Below are 10,264 nucleotides of genomic sequence, written 5' to 3'. Positions count from 1 at the left end.
ATACGCCATATATACATATATGTTTGTGTATGCATATAGTGAATAATTACAAATGCACCACTGTATTAGTCCTTTAGTGCAAAAGATGGCAGTGCCTTTATTGATAAAAATTTCCATGTAATGTGCCTATTATAATTCATCATAAGCCATTCAGATTCGTTTATAGATTTTTGAAAAAACGAATAATGAATTTTAAAATAAAAGATTCATAAAGTTCAATTGAGGCATATTGTTATGAAATGGACTTATGATTTTATGAAAATAATAATATTCTTAAATTGTACATTTCCTGTTTCTAAAACAGATGATTTAAATATTTTATTAAATTTTCATGTTATAAACAGCATGCTATAAACATAGAATCTGTTGTAAAGTATAGATCTGTTATTTTTTGTAAAGCATAATCTGGATAATATAACTATTATTATTATACTAGTATTCAAACTTTGGCAAAATTATGAAAGTTTTCAAAGTTAATGTAATTATAACTATTTTTGTTACAATCATAATGTCATTGAATGTCATAACCATATATAAATTGGATCTAAATTTAGATTTGATGGGGCAGTTTTACTTCTTGAACCTTTAATCTAGTCGTATGCTATTTGTAGTTATAACTGATGACCTAATGTTATATATTATGTGCTGTTACATAAAATAAACATTGTAAATAAATACGTAATTGTAGTCTGTGAAAAGTAAGGTTCCTCAGTTTCTTTTAACTTGATATTTTTTTAGTAACTTCTTTTATTCCTTATATCAATAATTTGTATACAAATTGGATAACAATAAAATTAAAATATGTAAATATTTTCCATCATATATATGATGTAATATAATTGTCATGGTCTTTAACCGATAATTAACTATTTTCAAGAAAATAACAGGATACTATAATTTTGTAAATACACACATAATAACACAATAACAAGTTTAAAAAACTTAATTTTTTTTATATTATTTTTATTCATGACATATGTATCAGAAAATATACTGATTACGCATAATAGAATTACATGAAAAGATATCAATTCCTAGATACTAATTCATTATTATTATACCTATGCAACTATATCATAAAAAAGACTACATAAACATATTACAAAAAATGAATGGTATGAGTACGAATAAAAACTGAATTTTATATTAATTACATTATTATATCGATGTAATGATGTAGTAATTTTATTGTTAGCCACAATTTCAAACATTTTAATTACTTCATTTAAATTAACATCTTTTGCAAGCTTTAAGTAATCTGTTTTTCACACATTATGTATACTAGTCCAAGTAGGCAATAATTTACATCATTTCCGCACGTTTTCCTCTAATTTAGCTGCAATAAGCTTAGTTCTAAACGAATTGTCTAATTTTGTTAATACATGTTCTAAAGGTAAAATTCCTTTTTTTTTTTCAGTTACAAAAATACTATGAAGAATTTTTGCTAATTCGGGTAATCTAGAATATAGAGTCGCTTCTTTATCTAGATCTGGAGTCTGTGTCATCATTTCTAATGCTTTAGCAGTTTGTTTCGCACGTACCTGACAACATCAAATCGTAAATTTCAATAAAAAAAAATCAAAAATAAAAAAAAAACTTACCTTTTCAAGAGCTTTTAGAATGCCTTTAAATGTCTTAGTAAAGTAGCTCTTTTTCATAGTTGGTATAACTAGAGAAATATCAATAACCATAATATTGACTTTGTTTTTAGTACTGTTAGTAGGTTTGTTTGTAGAAAATACATCCGGAGATTTAGATTTTGATATCATTTTTGCCTCTGCTAATCTTTGCAAAGCTTTTTCCATTCGAGTATTACAATGGAATAAGGACTTTGCTCTTTCTATAAAAAAAAAAAATATATATATATATATATTAAAAAACTAACATGCAAGAATACATGTATACATTCTTCATAAATCAATTGAAAAATACGTTGTATTTATTTAAGAAATCTTACATTCAAGTTTATTACAATTCTTACATTCAAGTTACAGAAACATGAAAATTAATAATTTATGTAAAATACTGATTAAACTATAATATTAAGGCTAACATTCAACTGTAATGTAAGATATTTTGGCCTAAGATATACTTTTTTCACTTTAAATTTCAATTTGTGCTTATACGACAATATGACATCTTACATTAAGTGCTTACATGACAATAATTAAAATATTTCTATAACTATTAATTACATCATTACACATATATATGTGTAATGTTTATTTAATGAAATCATTGTAAATAGAATCTTACCGAAAACATGTTTAGCAGAAGTGGCTTTTTCTATATTAGGTGATTGCGACAATGCAGAATACTCAATTGACTTGCAACTTTCCACATCGAACTCGGGATGCCAACGTATAATTTTCTCTTTAAGAATGACTATTGGTTCATCTAATTTTAGCAAAAATTGCTCATGTTCTGTTTTAACTTTATCTACAATACATAAATAATATTGGTATGATTTATAATCAATTTAATGTTAATCAATAATCAAAGTATAAAAAATAATTGAAATTACCTAATAAAATATCTTCTTCTTAAATTTTCTTCTTCTTTGTAGCAATATGCCTGGACTCATGCTTGCATCTGTTGCTGCCTGTAAGACATTGTCTCCATTTGGTTCATTCAATCCACCTTTTACTTGTAGTTGGCGTTAAAACTACTTCATCTTGTTTAGATATTGAACCAAATGACCTAATTTTGATGAAACTTTAATGAACTCTTGATGAAAAATATAAGCATTAGGATAAACAGTTTTTATTTGTACTAAATACTCTAATGTAAAGTTGCGTCGCAAAAGTTCTTGAACAGCTGGCTTTAATTTTTTAAATATTATTTCTTCTAAACAGCATAGCGGAAACCTAAAAATATCAATAATATGGAATATTATTTCATACATAAATGAAAATAATACAATATAAATGCAATAAATGATATATTCATATACTGTACCAATGCATTTAAAAATCTCTGCTAAGAACCTATAGGTAATGATAATCCTGGTATATTACTTTCAGCAAGTGATAAACATCTTTGATAAGCTGAAGTTTTATCAAGTTTATTTTTTATGGGATTAATGGATTCCTTAGGTTCAAATAAAATATGACATTATTTACTCATTTGAGTTAAAACTTCACTTTTTATAGGACTCATTAAGGCCTTACTTGGCGATTCAAAGTTCTTTTGTTAACTGTCATATAAAATAAAAATTAACATAAAACATAAGAAAATACTAAATATTATAAAAATGCATTTACCTGATTGATATTTCCAGTTCAATTTGTTCAAACTTATGTATTTGAGGTTTTTTAAAACCATTTTGTTTCTGAAGTTCATTTAAATGTTGATCACATTTTTTTTTATGTTGTCGATAGAAGCTTTTAATTCTGCTAGTCTGTTAGTTTCTTTAATTTTATTTTTGATCTCATTCAAATCCAAACTTTTTTTAATAGAATCATCTCTAATTGGCATCTATTTTGATGTAGTATATCTAACAAAAGTTGGTTCATTTTGTTCATTCATTTTAATATGTTTTTCTTCTACTACATTTTTCATTAGCGTAGAAACTTGCTTCTTCTGTGGATTTAAAGTACCTTTTTCTCAAATAATACTTTTTTCACTTTCCCTTTTATTTTCAAATTTCCATTCTTCATTTCAGCATCATTACTTATTTTTAGAAAACTTACACAAACATGTACTTAATTATCTCGACTTAGTTTATGTGTTTTATTTGCATATAAGCAAGTAGCAACTATACTTGTTTTCTATACAAAAAACTTAGAATCAACATAAGTATGACATTTTGTAGAATTTTCTTTAGGAGTAAAATTATTAACATTGCTTGTTCCTTGCATCAACATAATTTTTTGACTCGTTACTATAGTTTCTTCTTGTTTTTCTAGTAGGAGTTTGGATTTTCGTTCTCATTTGAAGTTTAATCTCTTCATTTATTTTCATATACTTTTCATCCAACAGTATAACTTTAGATTTATTGCGCAAATCTTCATTTGCTGGTTGCTTACAATAGGCGTTACTGAATTACTGCGTTAAAATAGGCCGTTACTGATGGCTGTGACATTGTTCTCGATTTAATATTTATAAATATATATATATTTTTTTCTTGTTTTCTAATAAATTAAGTGATTCATATATTTTGAAAATCTTTAAACTTTTTAAATCTTATTTTGTACATTAACACATTTCCATTAATACTTTCTTTGTGTTTACAAAAATAGTCAATTTCAATGCTGTCAAAATGTTTTAACCACGGAGTTTTAAATGAAGAATATGTTACGCAGCCAGTCATTTTCCAACCATAAGTGTGCATTTAAGAATGCAATTTCATTCTCTCTTTCTCTCTCTATTTTTTCCATTTTCTTCTTTATCTTGCTCCTATTCTTTTTCACTGAATGCCTTGAAAAAAGAGAGATATTTGTTTAATTTAAATCGCTATTGGATCGTCTTAAACAAATTAAACTAAATTATTTTTACAATATTCATTTATTATAAGATATAAGTAAAAAATAATACTTTAATTTTTGAGTAAACTTCATTATCATTTCAATAACGACTATATTACCATACAACCATACTTGTTACATTTGTTCTACGTGATAGAACATTTTTGAATAAATTATTTATCTATAACACAATTGAAAGATTTCCTGGCTCAAAAATATGTTTAATTATTGGAAACGCATTACAAATTCAAGGCCATCAGACACAAAATTCCGTAATAAAGTAAGACGTAAATTACAGATCTAAAATGTATAATTTATGACATTACAGTTAGCCTTAAAACGTTAAATCCAACCAATAATTCAATTATTAGTAATATCAAAGGTAAATTTGTAATTTATTTTATTTTATAAAAATTACTACAATGCTTCAGTTAGGCAACGTTTAGTGCGGTGTAATTGCAATATCAAAAAAAGAACTGTGTTTACCATCTAGTTTCGCCATCTAGTGCCCAAGGAAGAAAGATTATATAGAATAAATAAGAAAAGAGAATTGTGAGTTTTGGAAGTGTAGGTTTTTGAAATTTATTCTATGTTCCACTATCTAGCTATATAATATAACTTTTGTGATTATATCCGGTGCATATGGCCAAAATCGAACTAGCTGCTACCTTGTTTTTGCATAAGTGTAGACGTAGTTCTGTTTGTTTGGTTAGAATTATTGTTGAAATTGTATTTGTTACATAGAAAATCACATTCGATCAAACATCATCATGGAAAAATCACAAAAAATGCCCAAAGTGGCTAAGGTAAATTGATCATATAGATTAGTATATTTTATTTTATAATTAGAAATTATAATATCCACTCCACTTATTATAATTACAATACTTATTCACAGTTTAAATCTTTTTCAGGTGAAAAACAAAGCACCTGCGGAAATTCAAATCACAGCAGAACAGCTGTTAAGAGAAGCAAAGGAGAGAGATTTGGAAATTTTACCTCCTGTAAGAATAATGATGAAATCTTTATGTGATAACGTTAAACTTATCTATAATTTTACATAGAGAACAATTCATTTATAAGTATTCCATTTTAGCCACCAAAGCAAAAAATATCAGATCCCCATGAATTGGCTGATTATCAACATCGAAAACGGAAGATGTATGAAGATAATATACGTAAGAATCGTATGGTTATAACGAATTGGATAAAATATGCCCAATGGGAAGAAAGTCAGAAACAAATAAAAAGAGCAAGGTTCTTTGAATATAAAAAATAGTAAATTTTATAATATAAGTTATATTAAAAACATTTCAAGGTTTTATATGTCCAATTTATTTCAGGTCTATATATGAACGTGCCTTAGATGTTGATCACAGAAATATTACATTATGGCTGAAGTATACTGAAATGGAAATGCGTAATAGGCAAATAAATCATGCTAGAAATTTATGGGATCGTGCAGTTACAATTTTACCTAGAGCTAATCAATTTTGGTACAAATATACATATATGGAAGAAATGTTAGAAAATATTGCTGGTAAGATTTAATATAAAATTAGGAATTATTTTTTATTACATAACTTGATTTTACAAAGATTTGTTATAGGAGCACGTCAAGTTTTTGAGCGTTGGATGGAATGGGAACCTGATGAACAAGCATGGCAAACATATATTAAATTTGAATTACGATATAAAGAAATACAAAGAGCAAGAGAGATATATGAACGTTTTGTTATGGTTCATCCTGATGTAAAACATTGGATAAAGTATGCACGTTTTGAAGAATCTCATGGTTTCATAAATGGAGCACGCAAGGTTTATGAACGTGCTGTCAACTTTTTTGGAGATGAAAGCTTGGATGAAAGGTTATTTATAGCATTTGCAAGATTTGAAGAAGCACAGAGAGAAGTACTATCTTAAAATAACAATATATAATAATTCAGTAGTTCTATTATAGCAACTATTATTTTAATATCTTTTTGATATATATTATTTTAATATCTTTTTGATAGCATGATAGAGCAAGAATAATTTATAAATATGCTTTAGACAATATTTCAAAAGAAAGAACAGAAGAAATATATAAAGCATATACCATACATGAAAAGAAATATGGAGACCGTTCAGGTAATTCACATTATAAAGATTAAGATCTGTTTAATTTAAAATATGAATTAAAAAATTTGAAGTATTAATATTAATTTGTATAAGTATATAAAAAGTAATATGAATTTCATAAACTTTTTCAATAGGCATTGAAGATGTAATAGTTAGCAAAAGAAAATATCAGTACGAACAAGAAGTCAAAGAAAATCCTTCTAATTATGATGCTTGGTTCGATTATCTAAGATTAGTAGAATCTGAAGGAAATGTTGAAGTTGTAAGAGAAACATATGAACGAGCCATAGCAAATGTTCCTCCTACCAAGGTAAAATGAATTTTTTTATTTATATTTTAACAATTCTGAAGTCATACTGAAGTTCCTTTCCATAAAACAAATTTTTTAAAGGAGAAGCAATATTGGAGACGATATATCTATCTGTGGATAAATTATGCTTTGTATGAAGAACTTGATACGGAAGATATAGATAGATGTCGTCAAGTTTACAGGTAGAATTTATTTTATATAAAATTATTGTTACGTGTAAAGGTAACTTTATAATATTTTTTATTTTTTAGAACCTGTTTAGAACTCATTCCACATAAACATTTTACATTTTCTAAGATATGGCTATTTTATGCATATTTCGAAATACGGCAAAAAAATTTGACTGTAGCGAGAAAAACATTGGTATGTCATTATTATAATAATGTTTTTTCTTATTTATAAGTATTGAATTATTGTATTTTTAAATATTTAATTTCATTTAATTCAGGGTATGGCATTGGGTGTTTGTCCTAGAGATAAATTGTACCGTGGTTACATTGATTTAGAGATACAACTCAGAGAATTTGATAGATGCAGGATTCTGTATGAAAAATTCCTTGAATTTGGACCTGAAAACTGCACAACGTGGATGAAAGTAAACTACTTTTCCTATAGTTATATTTATCTTATTTTTCATTTTATTTTATTTAATTATTATATAGTTTGTCTATATAGTTTGCAGAATTAGAAACTTTATTAGGGGACGTTGACCGTGCTAGAGCTATTTATGAATTAGCTGTATCTCAACCAAGGTAAGTTATAATTCTAGAAATTGCAATTAAATATAATTGAAGTTGGATTTTTCTTTTATTTTTATTTTCTATCAAAGATATGTTTAATATCTCTATTATTTTTATTATTTAGGTTGGATATGCCTGAACTTTTATGGAAATCATATATAGATTTTGAAATATCTCAGGATGAAATAGAAAATGCTAGACAACTATTTGAGAGATTATTAGAACGAACTCTTCATGTCAAAGTAAGTTTGATTTCGTGATATGATTATATATATATTAAACTTGCCACTTATGAATATTCTGACACATTGTATTACAGGTTTGGATAGCGTATGCTAAATTTGAATTAGGTAATTCTTCATCGGAAGATGGTGTTGATAATGTTACTTTAGCTCGTAGAATATTTGAACGTGGGAATGATGCATTACGTTCAAATGGTGATAAAGAAAGTAGAGTATTACTTTTGGAAGCATGGAGAGATTTCGAAAATGAGAAAGGAGACGAAGAAAGTCAGACTAAAATTATTGCCAAAATGCCTAGAAGAATTAAACGAAGAAGACGAATTGTTGGAGAAGATGGAGTATGTAGATTAATATTAAATAGTTTAGGAGGAATTTGAATTAAAACGACGCTAATCTTTTTTATCATTTCAGAATGATGGATGGGAAGAAATATTTGACTTCGTATTTCCAGAAGATGAATCCCAAAGACCAAATCTTAAATTTTTGGCATCAGCGAAAGCATGGATGAAGCAAAAAATTTCTAGTGAAATTATTCAAAGTGGAAATAAACAATTAGAAAGCGACAATTAAAAATAATCTATATCTTTTACATTATTATAATATTTATATACTGCAACATAGATAATATAGATATAGTGTATAATTTAATATTTATCTTGACTCATTCATAGAATGTAAATGATGTAAAATTATGCTTTGATACTTTTTTAATGTAAATACAATTTATAATTTATAAGAAACAACAATTTTCAGTAATTTATATTAAAAATTTTTATATTTAAAATCCTGTATTACTATTTTTAAATAACTTATATTTAAAAGTGATTATATGGGGTTTTACAATATATCTTGATTTCAAATAATTGTCATAACGTGATTAAATATTTCTTAACAGAAGAAAAATATAGACAAGTTTTTTGTTAATTATAACTCTTAAATTATTTCTAAACAATTGCTATAGTAAATAAGAATATTTTTGTACACTTTATTTATCGAAGTGTAGAGTATTCTTTTATAGTAAGTTATTTTCATATATTTTACATATTATATGCAAATAAAAGTATATTTGATAAATATATTTAATATGTACGTGAAATATATTTTATAAGTACATTATATGTGTATATGCAGATGCATAGACTGCTTTTTTGCCATGTATATTTAACATTAAAAAAAATCAATATTTATAAAAATAAAATATAATATTATCCATTATTTTTGAAGATTTATGTCATATAATCAGTTCGTTTATTTTTTATGTTTGTTACTATCAAATATCTTTTTTAAAAATCATTTGTAATTCTTTATTGAATTTCTGAAAATAGACATCATTTCATATTTCTATAATATTATAATGGACAGTGAATAACTAAGATATTATAGTAGAGTTGAGCATTTTAATCACTATCATGCATAAATACACATACAGGCATATACATATATTTCTAAAATATACACATAATGTAGAAGATAACTTTTTATGAAACAAAAAAAGAATAAACAAGAGAAGAAGAAAAAAAAATAGGAAAGTTTATAAAACAAACTGCTGGATCTTATAATTTTTTCTTATTTTTAAATCAACTTTTTCAACGTATGATAAAATTCATTTTAATTATTGTTATATATAGATACATATCTGTGAAATATATATAAATACAAGACACAATTTTTCATCTAATAAAAAAAGAACAACAAAGTAAACAGAAGAAGAATGAAAAGATCATTCTCATGTAATACATAAAATTAATATATTTACCTCGGATAGTTCATGTCATTTTGATATGGAATTTTTCATTTTGATATGTCATTTTGATATGGTTTGGTAACTTTGGAATTGACTGCTAAATGGAATACGATCAGATTATGTTAGATAGATTACATTCATAGTTATTATCGTCATCATGATGGCGGCTGGTTATTCGTCATAGAAAGAAAAAGAAAAATTAGATAAAATATAAAAGCATTATTCAAAAGAAATACTAGGACCTATTTATTATACGATATGATAAAAGTTACTTTTTACTTATTACTCATTAGGGTACACTTCTCGTGCCGGTGTATCTATCTTGTAGCGATGATAGATTTGCACAGAAGGTACCATTGTCTCTTTCTAGGCGTCAGAGCTGCAGATCCAGAGATCTTTCTTTTGTTATTTCTTTGTCATGAAAGTCAAATTTTTTCCATCCTTTTGGGAGATTTTCCTTTGTCAATAATGTTCGATGATTAATATAGCATATTGAAACAGTCTTTTAACGTCAAATTTAAAAAAAATAGCATTACATAGAAGTTTTTATTGTTTTCAAGCAATACTTGTTGAAATAAGCGTTTTTCGTATAACCTTCTCATTTTCTTAACACACATCCTGACTTGTAAATAGGAACAATG

At 25.8% G+C, this 10,264-nt stretch overlaps 1 protein-coding gene and 1 pseudogene across 1 annotated transcript; one reads left to right on the top strand and one right to left on the bottom strand.

The window, feature by feature from the left end:
• Positions 1-904: 904 nt before the first annotated feature.
• On the bottom strand, positions 905-4,958 carry LOC122628364 (annotated as a pseudogene).
• A 60-nt stretch (positions 4,959-5,018) lies between these two features.
• LOC122628362 (protein crooked neck) lies at positions 5,019-8,529 on the top strand. The gene is made up of 14 exons (XM_043810601.1): positions 5,019-5,272; positions 5,381-5,470; positions 5,563-5,723; positions 5,810-6,006; positions 6,076-6,377; positions 6,482-6,596; positions 6,722-6,897; positions 6,979-7,079; positions 7,149-7,260; positions 7,346-7,492; positions 7,573-7,649; positions 7,762-7,879; positions 7,957-8,217; positions 8,291-8,529. Exons 1-14 carry the CDS (start codon positions 5,237-5,239, stop codon positions 8,447-8,449), a joined length of 2,052 nt encoding a protein of 683 aa, XP_043666536.1. The 5' UTR covers positions 5,019-5,236; the 3' UTR covers positions 8,450-8,529.
• Positions 8,530-10,264: the final 1,735 nt, after the last annotated feature.

This window comes from Vespula pensylvanica, chromosome 4 (assembly GCF_014466175.1).
Source record: "Vespula pensylvanica isolate Volc-1 chromosome 4, ASM1446617v1, whole genome shotgun sequence".
Lineage (NCBI taxonomy): Eukaryota > Metazoa > Arthropoda > Insecta > Hymenoptera > Vespidae > Vespula > Vespula pensylvanica.
Note: the sequence above shows the minus strand (reverse complement) of the source record. Positions and strands in the feature narration are given on the sequence as shown.

Coding starts and splice junctions, on each gene's coding strand:
- LOC122628362 (XM_043810601.1), top strand. CDS start 5,237: ATGGAAAAATCACAAAAAATGCCCAAAGTGGCTAAG. Junction 5,471..5,562: donor ATTTGGAAATTTTACCTCCT/GTAAGAATAATG, acceptor ATTCCATTTTAG/CCACCAAAGCAAAAAATATC. Junction 7,261..7,345: donor CTGTAGCGAGAAAAACATTG/GTATGTCATTAT, acceptor CATTTAATTCAG/GGTATGGCATTGGGTGTTTG.